We start from the raw sequence: 19954 nt of genomic DNA, 5'->3' as shown, positions 1-19954 counted from the left end.
TTATACGGTTCTTCCTGAGGGGAACATGAAGGAACATGAGCTTTAGGTGGTGACGGTGGATTGTGAAGTGGCTGAAATGAGGGTGGCTGGGCTCAACCTTTCAGATAGGGTAAGGACCTCTGACATCTGGAGTAGAGCCGCAACCCCTTCACGTCGAAAGGAGCCAGTTGAGGTGGTTTGTGTATCTGTGTGGTTAGGAGGCCTGCTTCCATTGGCCTCGGGGTAAACCCAGAACAAGGCCTCAGGATCCTCCAAAAACATTGCTGAGGAGGGGGATAACTGGACTACTTGGTGGATGGATGGATAAATGTTTGTATCACATTTCATATCAATCCATCCAATAGTTGTGGAGAGATTTCCCTAAAAATCGCAAATGTGAACTTCACTGTGGCTCTAGAGGAAAAGTCGGAAGATCACCAAAGTCATTTGGATTCATCATCTGAGCACCGTGAACATCTGTCAAGTTTCATGACAATGCATCCAGTGGTTGTTGAGATGTGTCAGTCTGCGCCAAAATGGTGGACTGAACAACCAACACCAAACCCTCAAGAATCAAACAGCCTCTTCTGAACCGCTCAGATTTACCGATCACACCTGTCTGAATCTCCTGAAAGATATTTCCCCCACAGAGGGTTAATGTAAAATCTTGACCAACATAAGGAATAGCTAAATCTATATAATTCCATATCAAGATTGTTACAATAAAAAGAGTATTTTCTCTTTAAATCGTGACCTTCAGTAGAAATATCTTCCTTGTTTCAATCTTAGCAAGTTGTTTGTGCCAGAAATGAATGAGAAACTGTGAGGCTGCTGTTGTTCGTGTAGGTTGTGTTTTGATAGACCGGCTCTTGAAATGCTGCATGAGTCATTTTTTCAGTCCTCTGGGCTTTAAGCTCGACACTCGCAGCTCCTGGTTTCTCCTCATGTACAGGAAGGCAATGTAGCATGGAAGACCTCACTGGAGTTATTGACATAGCTGTAAATGTCCACAAGGTCTCCCAGGTGTCTGTCCCAACAGCAGGGAGAGTGTTTGTTATTCTGTATGTGCGGAGACCCGGGAGTCTTCCTCCTTCACCTATCCCTCTTCCACCTCCTCCTCCTCCTCCTCCTCCTCCTCCTCCTCCTCCAGTATCAATGTCCGCTACAAGAGAATTTATTTTGTATTTGAGAGCGAAGGTTTGAGATTCTGTGTTTTTGCCCAAAAACATATTTAATTTAATTCCTCACATCTGGAGGGAATTTGTCACAAGTGGTGACTAATGTCTGTGTGTTTTAACCTGTTTATCCCATTGGCCAAAACAGTGACCGTGAAAAATGTTGTAGCGATATATATTGTGACAGCTCCAAGGTGGAAATACTCACTCATGGTGTTGACTGATTATTTCACTCATATGTCTTGTATTATATAAAAAAACATGATTTGGACATGTTAACAAGGGTAAACACTTGATCTTCATCAGAGGGGATCTTTAATATTATCTTTTTGAGCATGTTAAAAACACTTCTTTCTTACTCAAGTGTTCAAATGCCATTGAACACTTTGTTTTCTCCACACATCAACATCAGTGCGAGGCTTCCAGCACTCATTCAATCACAACAGCTCACTCAGACACAAATCTACCCCCTGCTTGTGCCGAGCCCCAGCAGGCGACCCGTCTTTTCCCAAAGTCCTTCATGCTTGCAAGTCCTCCGGAGGCCTGTCAGGGTTCATACATCAGGAACCTGCGGCGGGGATCGCTGTGCCCATCACATGTGACAGGGGAGCACGCTGTGGTAATGGACAGAGACAGAGCACACACCGGCTTAACTCACAACTCACTGCTCCACGTCGCTCCAAACAAAAAGACACGGAGGTGGGTTTTTTTGTATCTCCTAAATGTCTTTCTTCAGCTGACAGGACACAGCAAGATGCTCAATTTCACTGGTGGTGGACGGGTGATTTGAGGCAGACAAGCTGTCACTCTGGATGGCAGATGATGCTCTGGGTGGTGAAATCAGAAGGAAAAAGGAGTCATTTGTATGCAGGGTGTCTTTTGTTTCATTTCTGAGGCACGGTTGAATGTATTTATCTGCGTGGTCTCACATGGCTGCTCTCTAAACACAAATAGCTGCTGTGTCTGAGAGTGCCTCTATGTATTAACCATACTGTTTTATGGCCATGACACAATTTTCACATAAAGACTCTTTCTGCAACAATAAATATTCAACACTTCATCATTTTGGACTTTGATTGCAGTTTCTGTTTTATCTTAGTTTGAAAGACGAGGTGTTCCAGTTTATTATCCACCACAATAGTAGACGCAAAATTAAACAATAATATGTATTTTCATAGGAATGTTCATTTTCTCATTAAAAAAAGTTGAAAAAGTACAAGTCTGTAAATATAAATAATAATAATAATAAATAATAATAAAGGAGAGAAGTTGATTATGACTCCAAATGTGCTCTTTGTATTTAATATATATTTCTTATTTTTATCCAGTTTGGGTTTATCAGAACAAGACGTGAACTCAACATTGACACATTATCACTGTATAAAGTTAATATGGTGAATGTGTCAGTAAACGGTGACATGAGCTTTTCATTTGCATTTGACCTAATAGCAGAACATGATCATCTGAAAAGCACAGATGGTTTATGGGAAAATGGGCCCCTGGGTTCAGACTGGGCCCACCCCACTTACACTGGACCCCAGACTGGAAGAGTCTAGCGTCCATTTCATGTCCTATAGTCTGGAGTCTCTCTGGTCATTTTCTGTTTCTTTGTGTTTGATTTGTCTCCCTGCTGTTGTTTTGCGTCTTTGGTCATGTTGTATAACTTTGTGGTATTTTTGCATCTCTAAACTCTTTTTTTTTTGTCTCCTAACTTCATACAGAGTTTCTGGGCTGGTGCCTCACAGGCCTTTGGTAATCCATCCATGCTGAAGAGTCATTTCTGAATGTATGTGATGCTCAGTAAAGTTTTGTCACTGTTTCTTTTGTAATGATTTTAGAACAAAACGCCTATGAGAAGAAGCGGCTGCAGCCTTTGTGCTCCTGGACAAAACACAATCTGAGATAAGTCCCAGTGATGAGTTATGGTTTCCCTGCTGTGACTGGCTCTCTCGCCCACTGTGAGAGTGGCATGTCTGCTGCATTATTTAAAAATCACCCTCCCAGTCTCAGCCTTCAAACCGCTGCAGGTCCCCTCTTCTCTGAGAGCAGGAAACAAAACTGTTAATCTGTGTTTGTGGACACGCAGCAGAGCGAGGGTGCACATTCCACACAACTGAAAATGCGGATGTCAGTCGGACCACCCATGGAGAAGGTGGTGAGCGGAGGTTTCACTCGTCTTCATCGCTGTTCCTGATTGTGCTGAACAGACTCGAGCTCCCCGGTGTCTTCGACATATTCTGCCAGATGGTGCTCCTCTGTCAGTGGAGGGAACAGAGGTGCACTGTTCACAGTTTAGCAGCCTGAGGATGACGCTGCTTCTCTGCCATTACACAGAGCTGTGTGGGTTGTATTCCTAATCCCCTTCACACAAAAAGCTGGGCTGTTAAAATATGAGGCCTTTTTTAAAAGAACCTTTTATATTCACAAAGCAAAGAAAGAAAGAAATCAGGCATTTCATAGCTGTAGCTCCACAGCTCATCACAGACTTTAATGAGTATTTCTGTAAATTAAAAGCAAGTATTTTATGACTTGCAAATGTAAGTCTCCAACATACTGAACATAAACTGCTGGCGCCACATTACAAGTTAAAAGCGATCCAAACAAACTGAACTAAACTGTGTGGAGCGGCTCCATGAAAATATCTACTGATCAAGCAGGAGTAGGTCACCTTGCCCAGAGGCATCGTGGCTACGCTGGCCCATCAACTGCATCTGCAGCAGTCAATTAGAATGAACCCAGTGTCAGTGAAAACACAGAGCTGCACGAGTGGAGGGAAGACTCGATCCTTTTTATCTCTGTCCTCATTTTATATTCTTTAGTTGTTTCACGCGGCGTGCGAGTGATGGCTTCCCACATTTAGCTGCAGCATATTAGCATAGTTTTCTGAGTAGAGAACAAATTTGAGATCAGAGATGTGAAGGGCAAACTGTGCATCGATTCTTTAGCGGTTAATTTGCCAGTTTTAATGTTTCTGATATGACACTTCAACAGTATTACTGGGTTTATGAACTACAAAGGCTCATAAAACATGAAAATACTGAGCGGCTATTGCACATAAAAAATTCATAACAGCTGCCCTGCTCACCCACACAGGTGTTTTCAGTTATTCTGGTTGAGAACCTCTGCTCAGGTTAGAGTTTGGCAAAGCTTTGTTAGGAGTTACATTAGGTCACCTGACTTTATGTATTAATTGTTCCGCTCCAAAACTCCACCAACACAGTCCCACTTTGAACCTGCGAAGTGTGGTTTACACTTTGTTTCAGCTCCACTAAACACAACACGCCACTTACGCTGATGTAAACTGACGGTCTGAGCAGCAAGTAAACAAAGCAGTATGTGTACCAACCACCAGTGTTGTAGTCGAGTCCTAAACCGTGAACCCGAGTCAAGCCTCAAGTCCAAGAAAAATCCAGGTGATCAGGTCCAAGCACAAGTCCGAGTTGCGTCCCCATTACCTGAGTCCGAGTTGGACAGTCTGACAGTCCTCCTCTCCAACTTCTGAGTCTGAATGCAGTCAGTGCTCGAGTCCAAGTCCAAATCATCAGTGCTCGAGTCCAAGTCCAAATCATCAGTGCTCAAGTCCAAGTCCAAATCATCAGTGCTCAAGTCCAAGTCCAAATCATCAGTGCTCGAGTCCAAGTCCAAGTCATCAGTGCTCAAGACATGAGTCCGAGTCTGTGACTTGAGGACTACAACACTGGTACCAATGTTTTAGTAAACACTTCAAACAAACCTTAATTCAGGCACCAAAAACCCATTCAAAATCCCACAGAAGAGGGAACCGGAAGTGCTAAAATGCTAACCAACTTCCGGGTTTTAGAACACATTCAACTGCGCTCTGTTATTAATATCAGCAAAGTTACGAATGTGATTTCAGTGAGGTTTTATTACTTTTTATTTCTCTCTAAATTAATTTTCTTACATGCTCACGTTCTGTAAACAAACTTTGATGTGTAGAAAGATGTGCAGCTCGTAGTGGATACTCGGGAGAATCTGACGAGTCACACACTTCCGGCCGTGCTTTTATTCTGAAACGAGGACATCGTGTCACCTGTAGTGAGTAAACCTGTGTTTAACTTGACAGCGGCTCATCTGGGAGCGAAACGTCTCCAACAGTCCGCACCGAGGAGTGAGCAGAAGTCGTCCGGCTGCCGTTGAGCTGAGCTGCTGAAGGCGTTAATGTCGGCGTGAGAGTTTGTCGGATTTATTAGTTTGTCCGGAGACGCTCGACTTCACTTCAACAACAGATAAGAGACACGTTTCGGACACAGAAGCTTATTCCTCAGCGGTAAGTTACTGCGGTTTATATTTACAGCAGCGACTCTCTAATAACAGCGTTCAGGTTGCAGCCTGCAGAGGTCTGTCATTAAACACTTAGTTTAACTCTCTACTCTTCTGAAACGGTGTTTACTTAGTTAAAGATTTGAACCACGTTTTAACGACAAAACCGACAGTTCAGTGTCGAGATTTGTGACTTAAAATTCAACACTTGGTTTGAAATAATGTTAGGGAGCAGGTAAAATACCACAACATTCATTAGAGACTATATAATTAATTAAGCATGTGAACAAAGTGCATATTAATGGCAGAGATTAGACAGACAACTGCAGCATCTTTTGTTAAAGGGTGGCTGAAGTTTATGTTGAACCTTGTGGCTGTGAAAGTGTGAAAATCAGTAAAATACAACTAATAAATAAAATAACAAATTTTAGCTGCAGGACAAATTTAGATTAAATTTACCTGTTTAAACGCGAAGGGACAGACATGAAATTAAACTGTTGTACGTTAATATTCATATAAAGCAGGTTCACCAACCTGGCAACATCCCCGGGTCTTCCAGACCTCCAGGGTCCTCAAAAGCCAGATTTACTCTATATTATTTGGGTCTGCATAATTTGATTAATTGTTCATTTGTGAGGAATTTGCAGCACTGAATATCAATGAGGTACTTTATCCCCCCACCTTGTGGCCCTGCTCTTGTAGAAGGACAAAATCTAATTTAAAGACTTATTTGTTGTATAATTGTGTTTTGTCAGAACCAAAGGGCAAAGTCGTATTATTGCTCTTAGGACAACGATAAGGCTTCAACCAACAATCATTTTCACCACCAATGAATCTAAAAAAACTCTTGTAATCAATTGTTCAACGTCTAAAATGTCAGAAAATTGTGAAAAACAATTGTTGCGAAATGAATTTTCTCTCAGTCAACTAATTAATAACTCAACTAATCCTTTCAACTCTAGAGTATTGGTTGATTTCTGGGTGCTGGCCGTGTTAAAGCAGGAATAATGCTCCTATGTGATTAATCATGTGATGTTTTACTTTGTAAACTAGAGCCTGACAGATAAATATGATGATATGATGATGATTTGTTGTCAACGAATCGTAGGAAATATCAGAAAAGAGTCATAAAACTCGGCTGTAACTTCTCAAAGAGCAAAGTGATTATTTTATCTGACCACCATCAGAATTTTTGGCGGTTTCGCTTAAAAAATGTGATCACAACAGTTGCTGATTTATTTGCTGTCACTCGACTAATTGATTAATCAAATAATCCTTGCAGCTCTGCTCAGTGCAATATGTTGGTCACAAATGTTTAATCAAATTTAACGAATCATTATCAAAATGTTTGTAGGGCTGCAACTAATGATTATTTTTATTTATCAATGAATTAATCTGATTATATCATCTCACAAAATCCATTAATCAAAAAGTAGTGGAGTGCTCGTTACAATTCCCTAAACCCCAACGGGACGTCTTCAAATTGTTTATTTTGTCCGACCGAGAGTTCAACACCCAGAGAAAGTCAGTTTACTTTGACTAAAGAAAAGACGAGCCGTAGAACCAGGAAATGTTTGGTTTTTCTTTCAGATATTGATATCGTCACCGACGAGCTGTGTAAACGCACTGGATGCAATATTCAAATTATTATCTAATTTATAAATACAGAGAATACAGCAATAGCCGTAACAAATGTTGCACCCAGACTTGGGCCAATATTCGATAATATCGTATGTCACGACATTTGGGCTGGACTGTATCGCGATATTAGATTTCGGGTATCGCTCAAGTCTAATTGCATCTAATTATTACTGCAAAGTCCCTTTTTAAAGAACGTGCAGTCAGTCATTGTAGACCTGATGTGGAGTTCAACTACATATATTTGGACTGTTGTGGGAATATTAAGAGGGCTTTTCACTGGTGTCAGTTGAGTGACAGTTCGGGGATTGTGGTCCAGTTTGGGTTAACGCAACACGTCTGTGTGATGAGGAGCTGGAAGATGACTGGCAGGTGAGCGGGGAAACAGAAAGATTAGACGAGGTCCTTCTCCTTTTGATGGACAAACTCATTAGCTGAATAAACGCAGGGCACAAAAGAGTCATTTTTACATGTGAATAGTTGTAAGAGATACAAATTAATTTGTGAGGACGGAACAGGAACGATTTAGAGCAGTTTGACGTGTGTGCAGGACGGGAAACCACCTCTTCACCAGTCAGTTGTATTTTTAGAGCAAAATAAAATAACCAAATGAGATGTTTACCTGGCATCATGGCAGGTTGAGAACCCAAACAAGCATTTGGCTGATGGTTGGTGCGACTTTCACACCCCAGAAATCTGTGCAACACACACTGGCCTTTCCATGGTTTTTGTTTTTCTTCTAAAAAGCTTCAGCTGCCAGACTGTTGAGAAACGTTTTTTGCATTCTGTATAAATCAAAATGTAACATTAATGTGCACCATCTGCATGAAAAAGAAAAGCTCATGGGATCATATTTAGCAGCTGAACAAGTCAGTTCTCCAGATCAGCGGTGCCAAGAAGAGGCGCGTTACATTATCTACACCGCTGACATGTTGCATGTTACATTTATGAGACAAATGACAATCCGGCTAATCACAGTAGTTAAAGGGAAAATAAAAGCCATGGATCACATCCTCCCTGAAATGGACTTTGTGTTTTGGGTTTTTGATTATTATTTTTTCACAATTGAAAAAGTGATTTGTCTATAAAAAAACAAAGTCATAAAATAATGAAAACTGTTGTAATTCTCAGGAGCCCAATGTGATATCTGCAGAGAGCGAGTTTCATCCATCCAAAGGTCCAGAGCTCATATGAGATTTAAAATGATGTGAAACAGTAAAAAAGTAGTAAATCCTCACAGTAGATAGCTGCTGTTGGTATTCTTTAGCCACGTTAGCAATGTGGATGGAGTGATGGTGATGTTGGTCTGTCAGTTGGTCCACCTCTTTGGTCCAGACAGAAATATCTCAACAGCTATTGGATGAATTTCCATGAATATTTGCGCAAACATTTGCTGGTTCCCAGTTCTCTGTCAATCAACCAATGGACTGATGTTTCAGAACTTGCTGTTTTCATTTGAAGCAGTCATACGGGGATAAAGGCGTCTTGAGAACCGTTCAGCCAAAGGATGTTTTGTTTTGACTCTTGCCTGATTCTGTCTGTTTCTTGACTCTGCTGCTGCTGCTGCTGGTGCTGCTGCTATCGCACTCGCCACCACCACATCCTGAAAGTTCAGGTCGTGTCCCGGGGCGACATCAACAGGCATTGTGGCGAGGGGAACCACAGGTCCATCTGTCCCTTCCCTTCATGTGCAGCACTGAGGCACTTGGTCTATTTGTGGATCACAGCGTGGTGGCTGCCGCCTGACAAAAGGACTGACGAGCCACAGGGGGCGCGATCCTCAAAGACTGGCAGTTACTTTACTTCCCATCCTGCCAACAGAGCGTCTCGGGGGTAAACTGAGTAGCAGTGCTGCTGGAGCTCTGACAAATAGAGACCTACAGCACTGCAGACCTGCGACGTCTGCTGTCGTCTGAAGAAAATACCAAATATCAGGCTGTCTTTTCGGATGGTTTGGATTGCTCTGTTGTTGCTTTATCCCCCAATGTAGAAGTCTGGTCCAAACAGATGGAACTGGAGCTCGTCATTCAATTGGTCAGTTAATCTATTAGTGAATCGTTCGCTACAACTAATCACAGTTGTCCTTATCAATGTTTTTCTGGATTCATTAATTCAGTCAATAAGGTCAGAACATAGTGAAAAAGGGCAGAGTCCAGCAGAACAACAGTTACCAAATATATTCTGTTTATATAACGTGAAATATAAAACAATGAAAAGCAGAAAATTCTGAAACAAAAGAAAAACAGTTTTGATAATTGAAGTAAAAAACATTCTCTTCCAGCTTCTCAAACTTGTGGATTTGCTGCTTTTTTAAATGCTAAGTTTAATATTTTATCTGTTGGTCAAACAAAACAAACCATGGGAAAACACCTTTAGCTGATGGTTATTTTTTAACTGTTTTCATCCCTCGTGTTTATCCAGAAGAAACATGAAACTATCTTTCCAGCGTTTTTTGTTTGTGACTCTTTAAATTAAGCAACATTTAGTTTTGACCCCTGATCACATGTGGACATATCGACAGTTATTTTTCCGTCCAGGTTTTGTCTCATTTGAAGGATTTTTTTTTTTAGAGCCTGGAAGACGTGAAAGTGTCTAGTGTGTCGCCAATAAAAAAAAAAAATAAAGAAGAGCAGTGGGACATTTCCATGACTGAGCGACTCAGTCAGACAGAAAGGAAGAAGGAAGATGGTCGTATCCAGGATTTGTTGATTAAATTAGCAAGTCTTTAACACGACCTCTGCTCCTGCGGACACAATGCTAATGCCCCGCTGCTTTTTCAAAGGTTTCCAGTTTTAACAAGATTACTGAATTAAGAAGCAGATGGTGAGCCCCGCCCTCCACACAGTGACCCCCTCCCTGAACTCCGCTCTGTCGCAGCACAGCCACAGCTTCTTCTTCTTCTTCTTCCTGCTAAACATGCTCACTGATTTCCAAGTCAACCGTACACAACGTTCACTGTGAATAACTGAACCTAAGGTGTTTAATATCTTAAAAAGCAAAGACTAACAATAGATTACAGTAGAAATGGAAGAAATTCGAGTAAATGAATTAAATAAAGACACGTGAATGTGTTCTTAAGCCTCAGGACAAATCAAGGCAAACGGGAGCATTAATAAAGCCTCACAGAGAAAACGAGTGTTTGGCTGCTTCACAAACTGGAAGACAGGAACTAAAGCTCAGTTACCCTAAATTCACTGATTGTTGTTCCACGTTTTTTAAGGCTTAAAAAGTCATTCTTTCATTCAATTGTACTGGTAAAAACAGTTTTACTGAGTGGTTGACTAAGTTGTTAGTTTTGCAGACATTTGGTCACAGACAGCACAAGAAAAGACAGACGATCACCAAAGTTACTACGGTTCATCCTGAGGGGAACTTGAATCACCACAGGGATTCATCATCTTGGGAACATGAATGTCTGTAAAAAACATTTCATGGCAGTTCATCTCATAGTGAGATATTTCATTCTGCATCAAAGTGGCGCGTTGACCGACCGACTGACATCACCGTCCGTAGCACCGCGCCTCTTACACGCTGCCACAAGCGGCGTCTCAAATCACAGCGGCCCGACTTCACATGGCTTTTTTTTTTTTTTTTTGTCATTTCAGTTTAGACTTAATGGCTGTTGATGGTTTGACTTGTGGGTTTTGTGTGTTTCAGTCACAAATGTCTGCATGTGGGGTTACTGATGAATCATGCAGCAGAATTTGTGATGAAGAAAAGTTGTTGAAGCTGGTGAAATGTATTTTTTAAATATTTTGTGATGGGAAGTAACAGGACTGAATATCAGACTTGACGTGTTTATCAGGGTCCAGCAGAGAGTCGGAAGTTACTGCTGGGTTACAGGCGGACTGGGGACTGATAAAACTGACTAATAATCAGTCATTCAGACTTTGCATACAGCATGGCAGCTTTTAGTGCACTCTGCCACGACTGAATGCTTTGGTAATTCAGTCACTGTGGTTTATTAGATACAAAAGAAGTGCAGCAGCTGTAACGTGGTGGCTAAATCATGAGAGCATTTGGAGCAGAGCCACTCGTACACACTTGGCACGTGGGAGCCGGTAATTCAGAGCAGAGTCTGAATATGGCCGCTGAGAGAAACCAGCAGACTGTAGTTTTCTCCACGCGCTCCAGTTTATTCACCCAAACCTGAACCAGATGGCCCCGGCTGTAATGACGCTGACGTTTCTTTTACACTGCGAGGCAATTACAGCGAGAGGAATCTGCTGCCTGTGTGGTCCAGGTTCAGTCTGAGGGTTAGATAACCTGCATGGGAGTTTATGATGTTAAGGTCTGAAAGGTGGCTTTTAGTCACACCAGGTGTATTGATTTCACTTTAATAAACAGCAGTTTATAGAAGCAGCACAACCCCGCGCCCGCTGTGCAGGGTGCTCAGCTGTCAGAGGGAGGCTGGACTCATCACCCTCCGCCTCTGCATCCACCTCTTCGGGTTCGAGTGTAATTGGGCCTCTGGAGGATTACGTGTCTACCTCTGCGCTCGACATCGTGACTTTCATCTTTTTAAAGGTTTGGTTTGTCCTCGACTGACTGACAGCCCGGCACGCTGAGGGCTGAAGTGTTGGCAGCGATTGGGAATATTTCTCTTTTCATCACACTTCCATCAGGGGTAACGCTGTGCCTCTTTTTAAACCGATCAAATAACAACTTTTAGTTTGAGAATAGCTCTTCAAAGTGTGATGCAGCTGGTTTTTCAGGCTCCATTTTGTTGTTGGTTTTCCCTTCAAGATGCCTCTTCTACAAAATCTCACTCCGCGGCTGTTGCTGTTGGTCTGACCTTACAATTTGTCGTTGACGGTCAAATTTTTCTGAGAGATAAAAAAAAAGTTGCTCAGCGGCGTCGATGCAGGTTGAGGCAAAAGACAAAAACATGTAAAACTCCACAGTCGTTACAAGGTGCTTTTTACCTTGCTTCAAAAAATAGAGGAATTTTGTAACTGCTTCCCACTTTAGTTCTGATTTGTGGCGTGTGTTGAGTTTATGTATTTGTAGTTTGTATGTTTTATGTTGTTTTTTCTTTTTTTAAACTTCTTTTTATTTTTATTGAACCTTTAATCCACTAAAACTCTGGATAATTTAGTCTCATTTTAGTCAAAGAAAACCATCAACATTTGAGTCTATTTGTTGTCAATGAAAACACTTGACATTTTAGTTTTTAATTCATCAGAAGATTGGTTGGCAAAAATGCTGCAAACATTTTATTCTAGTTTGAGTGAAGAATAACAAAAGAATGAGCAGTTCAGTCAAACTTTCATTCAATTAGATTCATCCAACTGGTTTTAGGCTAAAAGAAAATAAAAATGCAAATAAGCCGCAACATGACAGGTTGTATGATTCAGAATGCAGCTTTGCAGAGACGATGTCTGCTCTGATGTTATTAATTTAAGCAAAACATCCAGACCTGAAAGAGAATAAAATAAACAATAAAGTCTAGAAATGTAAAACAACATTAGTAAATCCAGGGCAATCAATCTCTCGCAAGATGAGTCAATCGTTGCTATGATTTTAAACTTTATGTTTAGTCAGTTCAGTCAGTCAGAACCTTTGAACAGCAGCTCTACAGCAAATCCTGCCCTTAACGTAATGTTGAGTTTTGTCAGGACTGTGCCATAAACGCCTCAATGATACCACCTATTATTCCCAATGCGCTGATTTTCAAATTCAGGTAATGTTATCCGCCCACTTTCCCCCGCCGTCGTCTGTCTCTATGGGAGGTCTGAGCACTATTTCTGCTCTCATTGGCTCCAAAGGAGATGCAGTTGGATTTCTGACTTGCTCTGTGGGTCTGTCCAATTCATCCAAACGTTCAACCTCCGTTGTCCCACTAGTCTGAAGTGCAGACACCATTCTTGTGACAAAAACAAAGATGGCGGTTCGCTAGGTTACAAATACAACATGTTTTTTTGTAGAAAAGGCTTGTTTTTATAATGTCGTATTGTTTTATACCTAAATGATTCATTGACACGATAAATAGGTTTGATTTAAACAGTGAAATATAATGTAGAAACCGAATGGAAATATGACGTTTATGTTTGATGTATTAAATTAAGGAACGTAACAGTCTCCACACACATCTGATGTTTTTTCGTCTGCAGCTGTTTGCTCTTCGGTGAAGTGGAAGCTCATGTGGACGTTTGGGTCACATGTTTCATCTACATCATGATTTAAGTCTATTTCAACTTCTCCACTGCTGCCTAAGCTTAAAAACTTTTCTCCATGGTTTGGAGATTTTTTCAGATTTCCACTCAGGTTTTTAATGTGTAAATTTAAAATGTACATTAAAACAGGTTCATGGAAACCTACACCATAGTGCCCTGTTTGGTTTGTAGGGAGTGATTTTGGACACAGCACTGTTCTTGTTCCCCTGACTGTCATTTGTTGATGTAACATTAGTAAATGTGAAGGAGTAAATGTAGAGCAATAATTTTGTCAAGTGTGATACACTGAAAAGGCGGGAACAGGCGTCTCTTCTGAATTTGCTTTGATCGTTAAACACTTCAGGTCTCAACAGGATTAGTTTCCTTTTCACCTCAGCTGCACATTTATGTGACTTTGTTTTTTTGTTTTTTTTCACCGTTTCACACTGAGGAAGTAGAACAAGTAAGAAAAAAGAAAAGAGGGGAGGGGGGCTTCTTGCTGTGTGGGCAATGCTGCTGTCAACAGCTTTGAAAGGTCCTCCACATCCATGAGTCATGTGTCCTGTGTTTGACAGGCCTGCATCTCCGGCGCAGCTGCCAGCAGCAACCTGTAGCTGTGGACAGGATGACAACACAATATACTGAGAAGTCATTACAGCCACATGTGTCTGTCCTGATGGAAGGATCCCTCCTGGGGTTTCTTTGTCTAAATTTTCAGGTCTGAGGACAGAGGATGTCATATGTTGTACAGATTGAAACTCGAAAATATATTGCATGTACAGAATTATCTGAAGTGTAGGCACAGAGCTTTTATTGTGAAGTACCACTGCAGAACAGCAGGACAACATGCAAAGGTAAATGTACCAAATGACTTCCCGCTGCTAGTTTAGTTCTTTCAATGTGATCTGGTTTGAAGCTCCAGTTGTGTCTTTGCGCGTGTGTTCAGCCTGCAGTATGTGTGGAACATGACTTAAAGGCCCCTGAAAACACATTTCCTCGACCAGCTTTACATTACGAACACTGAGCTCCTACATGGACAAAAGTTAGAACAGTTTTTATTTCACACAGAGAGATTGTGTCTCTGGTTGGTTTGAAGAAGGTGATCTCTGTGCACCAATCAGGATTTAGCAATATGTCAATCAAGGCGAGGCAAATTTATTTGTATAGCACATTATCATACAAAGAGGTCATTCAGTGTGCTTAACGGAAATAAAAGAAGCATAAAAATAGAAGTAAAACGCACAATAAGAAAACAGTATAAAAACACAGATTATAAAATAGGTAATATCTCAATCGATCAAGGTGTGAAGACGATTGTGACGGGTTGTGTGCTTCTGCTGATGGAGCATATCTGATCAAACCACTAACACACAGTAACACAGTCCTGTTGAAGCTCATAAGTTTAGAACTTTTAATAAATAATAAACCGGATTTGGTTTGATGATGATTTCTAGAGGCTTTCAGACCATTTGGGATCACTGGTCTAAATCATATTATACATCATCAAAGCAAAGCCAAAGTCAGAGACAATCTGTGCATCCGAAAGCTGCACGTTTGGTTGTTCAGTGATTAAAAACTTTTCTCGCCCACAATGTGCTGAAAACAAAGGTCTGGTCATAAGCTCTGACAGTTCGATATGTGGTGGCCCACAGGACAATTGTCACATTGACAATGCAACAAAAGCTTTGTGAAACACACAGTGCGCAGGGATTACTTTGTCCACTTTTATTTTATCTCCAGTATTGTCTGCATGATGGTCTGTTACCAGCTGAATAATAACCTCTTACTCAGTGTTTTTCATGCTCTTCTGTCACGACTCTCCTCATGTGTAGTTTGCTGTTCACACGTCTTGTGACAAACAGTTCTGCAGTTTTAAAAGACAACAAAAAAAACAAACAAAAATGAATCATGAAATGTGAATCATGTCACACAAAAACCGTGAAGATAACAGCATGATGAATCACTCCCCTTTATTCAAAAAGTTTTTCCTTTTCTACCGTACATTACCATCACAGCAACAGCATCGATAATGATTTTATTCCTGCTCACATGTGGTGGTGGCTATAGAAACAGCTAGACACTGGGTAGGCTGCAAGGCCTGGGTCACAGTATGAAAGTGCTGAAAAACTTTTGAATTGTGGCGAAAGCAACTTGAGACATGCAGAGTCGGGCTTGTGTTTTAAATGTTTTAAATGAGGGCTGCAGACCACAGGCTGCACCTCCTCACTGCTGCCACATCTGAGCGCGGGTTATTTCCAGCAGCAGAGTCATATTCATCACTATGTTTCTTTCATTCGAGTGAGACTGTAAGGATGTTGATAGTCAGTACGGTCATGCTAGCTGCTGTATGAAGCTGTACTTGGACTGTGCTGCTTGCTGAGCTGTTAGACCCATGTTGTTGTCGTTTTAGGATCGACAATAATCTAGAGGTGTGAAGAGGCTGAATTTGCAACGTGCCGGATTCAGTCTAAATAATTATATTCATGTCCAACCTCCACGGGTGTTTTATCATTCGTCTTAAAGAGACCAACAACTGCAAATAAAGATGGACGACGCGTCTCCACTCCCTCCCACTGTACAACAATGAAACCACAATATCCCTGATACGAGCACGGCCGCCACGACCTGGTGACGTCGTTTGGAGCCAGAGTCTGCGCAGTAGTGATCAGGGGGTGGAGCCGTGGTATCAAGGTCCCGCCCGTACACCCACTCGACCCGATAGCGAGTCAATCAGTGTGATTTGAACAACCTAAAAAGACAGAAACCATCTTTGGGAAACATTTATTTGACATGTAATTTATTAGTTTGCTCCATGTCCTATTTGCTAACATGGAGGGGCGGGGTTAATGACCTACACTGCAGCCAGCCACCAGGGGGCGATCGTGGTGTTTTTTGCTCCGTGTCATGTTTTCCATCTTTATATACATTCATTGAAAGAGACTGATGAGTAATACTTCATGACATCATCGATATACATATTAAATATCATGTTCTGTTATCAAAGATGTTTTCTTTCCTTATCAGACACAAACTGTTCAAATTAACCTCCATGCACTTGCAGTCTTAACGGACGCTCAGACACTGTTTACACTGTTCATACTTCAAATTAGAAATAGCATAAGTGCGGGGGGGGATTGGGGCAGACCCTTAGTTTAACTTGTTAGGATGCTAACATTTACTAGTAACATTATGTACAGCAGAGGTTCATGGGGATGTCGGTGGTTTTAAGGTATTTGATCAGAAATCAAAGTATTTGCTAAATTAAAATTCATCTTGAAGGTCTGAGACATGTTGAAGAAGTGGTGGATCAACCAACAGACAGACAGACCAACATTTACATCTAGAGGTCGCCAAAACACAGTCCGTGTACTGTAGTGGAGAAGGAGCTGTTTATCTGTCTGAATAAAAATAACAATAGATGTAAAATACGGTAAATGGTAAAAACTTTAGAAGAGTAAAAGAAGAAAGTTGTAGTTTACTTTGAATGTGAGTAATGTTTTTAACTTCTGGTTACTTCTTTCTTCATGCACATGTATATTTATGCACAGAACAACCATCCTAAATATTCTTTCTCCTCTCTACAGCCGATGTAAAGCAGCACAAGGTCAAAGGCTAAAGACTGCGTTTCTCCTGCCCACATCTGAAGCCAAGAGCCATTAAACAGGTACATATGGTATGATGCTTTCTGTTGCTACTTCATCCAGTTGCAGTTTTCAGTTCACTTTGGTTGTGTCTTAATGTCCGTCCCAAGAGTTTATGTTTGCATCCATCCCAACTTCTGAAAATGAAAATATCACTTTCACTTCTTGTCATAGGTTGCATGTGTCAAGTGTGTGGACAGTCAGCCAAAGAGTCACTTCTCATGTGAATTTATTTGAATAATTTAGAGCCACGAGGAGGTGAAATTATCCTGTAATTAACTGGTAAATAAAACAAAACAAAAATGATTCACTGCAGATTACAACCAGTTGCCAGATTAATAGATGACGAAATGTCACCTTTAAAGTTGAATAAACACACCACAGCACCACAATGAATTTAAATAAACTTCAGCCGTGTGTTTGTATTCAATAATGCATCCTCGTGCAAAGCCTTAAAGGACAAGCCTGGTGATATTCTATATCTGTTTTACCAGCGATGTATCTCTCACCTTCCTACTGTGTCTGTGGCTCAGCTCCAAGGCCACTGGTTCCTACTGATACTGTGATTTCCTGGAGCAGCTGCTCACTGTGATTTTTAACAAAAGTTGCATTTGTTTGGGAACTATTTTCTGCAGCAGATGAATCCACATTTAGTGCAGTAGTGAGTATTTCAGGCAGCAGGACGGTGTGTGTGACACTGAGACAAAATAAGCTACGGTGTGTGTGTTGATGGTGATGAAGGAACATGTCACCCAGAGCGACAGTGTGCCTCATTGATGTGTTTTCAATACTGTAGTTTTTGACAACAGAGCAGCTCTATGGCTCAGGGGAACGATATATCAGGCTTTGATGCACACACAGAAGCTTGTTAGTGGAGGACATTCAGTGTTGCTCTTCTGTGGGTTTGTTGACAAGAAGAAAAATACAGAATATCATCAGACACATTTTCAGCCTTTCTGGACAGGGTTTAGGTTTTCTCTGAAAACCCTGCTGCCATCAGCATGATTGTTTATCACTGTGGTTATTTTCCCTTGATATATTTTTGTCTCATGCCACAGTGCTTCTTTATTTGTTGTGGATATTAAACCTGCTCTGGTTTAAATTGTTAGACTGATCAAATAGGATTTAAACTGGTGTGTCTCACTGGAAACAGTCGTGAATGTACATCCCCCACGTAGGTCAGACTGCAAGACCTGATGAAATTAAGTCCAATTAAAACTAATTTATTGACACTGTCAGATGTGTTTGATGTTCAGGAGCCCCATTAACCACAGTAGACACATATTAGTTTATTCATAATGAGTGTTTATTTACGCAGCGTGATTGATGATTGAGCCTGGAAAGTATCATTTGATTCATCTTCTCCCTGTGTGTGAGCTGCATAGACTGAACCACCTGGTGAAATGTGCAGCACACACAGGCACATGTGGTCATGCCCACATACTTATGCACACATGAAAGTGTTGCAGTGCGTGACTGTGGCAGATGGTGAGCCTGACTGTTCGGTCCTCATTAGATTTAAAAGATTTTTATTTTCAACATCATTATCTCTCCTGAGAAACAGTTGAATCGTCCCATATTTGACACTTTTCCTGTGTTTTATTTGTGTTATGTAAGTGTGGATCCATAAGAAGATATATTTATAGTTTTAAGAACCAAAAACCCTCTCGGTGTAGTTTTGCATCTCCTCTCTGGAGCTGAAGTTGGTCTGACTGTTTTCTGAGTGATCTAATATAAAATATAAAATATAGCAGATTTCAGGAAAAAAACTCATGGAAACCAAATCCTGCAAGGTCGGATGGTGGGTGCAGGTGGGCGGGGCTTGGTGTATGGCCAAGAGTGGTGACTGCTTTGTTGTGACATCACAAAGTTCCAGAAGTCCTGACGGCTCGTCTTAAGGCTCAGTCTCTGAATACAGGCCGTGTGCATTTCTCTGTGGACTGAGGCTTTGATACTTTCACAGTATTAATATAGAAGCTAGACCTGATCTATAATCAAACAACACATGGAAATCTACATTTACACTATATATATTTTATATATTCTTTAAAATGATTGTGTTGATGCAGCTCTGTATTTCTGAAAACAATGGAAGCTCAGCTCTTTTTGAAGGTGCAGCAGATCAGTCAATTGTTCGTCACTTGACTATTTGGACTTTTTAAAATAAGGAAAAATAAATAAATTAAAGTGGCATAATCCTTTAAAGCAGCCCTCAGTTTGACCAACAGAGAGCATCTCCCTCTGAGAGGAGGGTGACGGCATCTTCCTCGTGTCAACATTTATAACTGCTCCAAACTAACAGGCTGGAAAAGCAGAACCCGCGGCACTCACTAAAACATGACACGGCTGCCAATACTGAGTCTAGTAGCATTTTAGGTATGTGTTAAATAATTCAGTTCTATTTGAGGGTACAACTTGCCCTTGTGTGCACAGTCAGCACACATCATTACATCATCTTCACCTCAACTCAACTGTGAGGAAGAAGTGGTCATGTTCACCACGTCACGAAACATTTGCGTGACTGAAGTTCGGCCATTTTACCAAAAACGAGTCGTCTTGCCATATTAAAAATTGATGCACATTTATTTTACACACACTACCACTAATTAATTAAATTATTAAAAAACTCAATAAAGCATCTGAATGACATGAGGATGAGCAAAACTACAAGGCTCATGCAAATCCCAGTGACAGTGACCTTAAATTACCATCTAATAATCAATAGTTTCCCTGAAAATACAGCTACTGGTTCTAACACCAAGTCAAAACTTAACAACATGAGTAAGATGATAGTGATTATAAGACCACTAACTATTGACTATTGAACTGCTGACCTCGGTGATCCCTTGACTTTCCCTCTAGCACCACCAGACGTTTAAGAGGTTTTGATTTTGAGTGAAATGATGATGTGTGCTGTAACTAGTGTCCACGGATGTCTGTGTGAGGTGTTGAGACTACATTGGTAAATTGTATCATCAAACAGTCTGCATGTGAGGCGTTTAAGGGACATGTGAGGCGTTTAAGGGACATGTGAGGCGTTTAAGGGATTTAGGGGACATCTAAGTCTGCATGTGAGTTGGGGGGA

The 19954-nt window shown here is 41.1% G+C and overlaps 1 protein-coding gene across 2 annotated transcripts in view; it reads left to right on the top strand.

Moving 5' to 3' along the window:
* Positions 1–5236: 5236 nt before the first annotated feature.
* LOC111656618 (tetraspanin-18B-like) overlaps positions 5237–19954 on the top strand; it is a 30307-nt gene continuing 15589 nt past the window's right edge. Inside the window, exons 1-2 of one of the 2 annotated variants that reach the window (XM_023408409.2) lie at positions 5237–5442; positions 16813–16892. Coding sequence is in view for 1 of the 2 variants with exons in the window: in XM_023408408.2 (XP_023264176.1) it covers positions 16899–16901 (3 nt within the window). In the remaining variant the exon portion in view is untranslated. Of the gene's footprint in view, positions 5443–16812; positions 16902–19954 lie in introns of both variants that reach the window. The other variant, XM_023408408.2, reaches the window with a different exon arrangement.

Source organism: Seriola lalandi, unplaced genomic scaffold, assembly GCF_002814215.2.
Source record: "Seriola lalandi dorsalis isolate HSWRI2012SDOR001 ecotype SW California unplaced genomic scaffold, Sedor1 jcf7180002054361, whole genome shotgun sequence".
In the NCBI taxonomy this organism is placed as follows: domain Eukaryota; kingdom Metazoa; phylum Chordata; class Actinopteri; order Carangiformes; family Carangidae; genus Seriola; species Seriola lalandi.
This window is presented reverse-complemented; position numbering and strand designations above follow the sequence as displayed.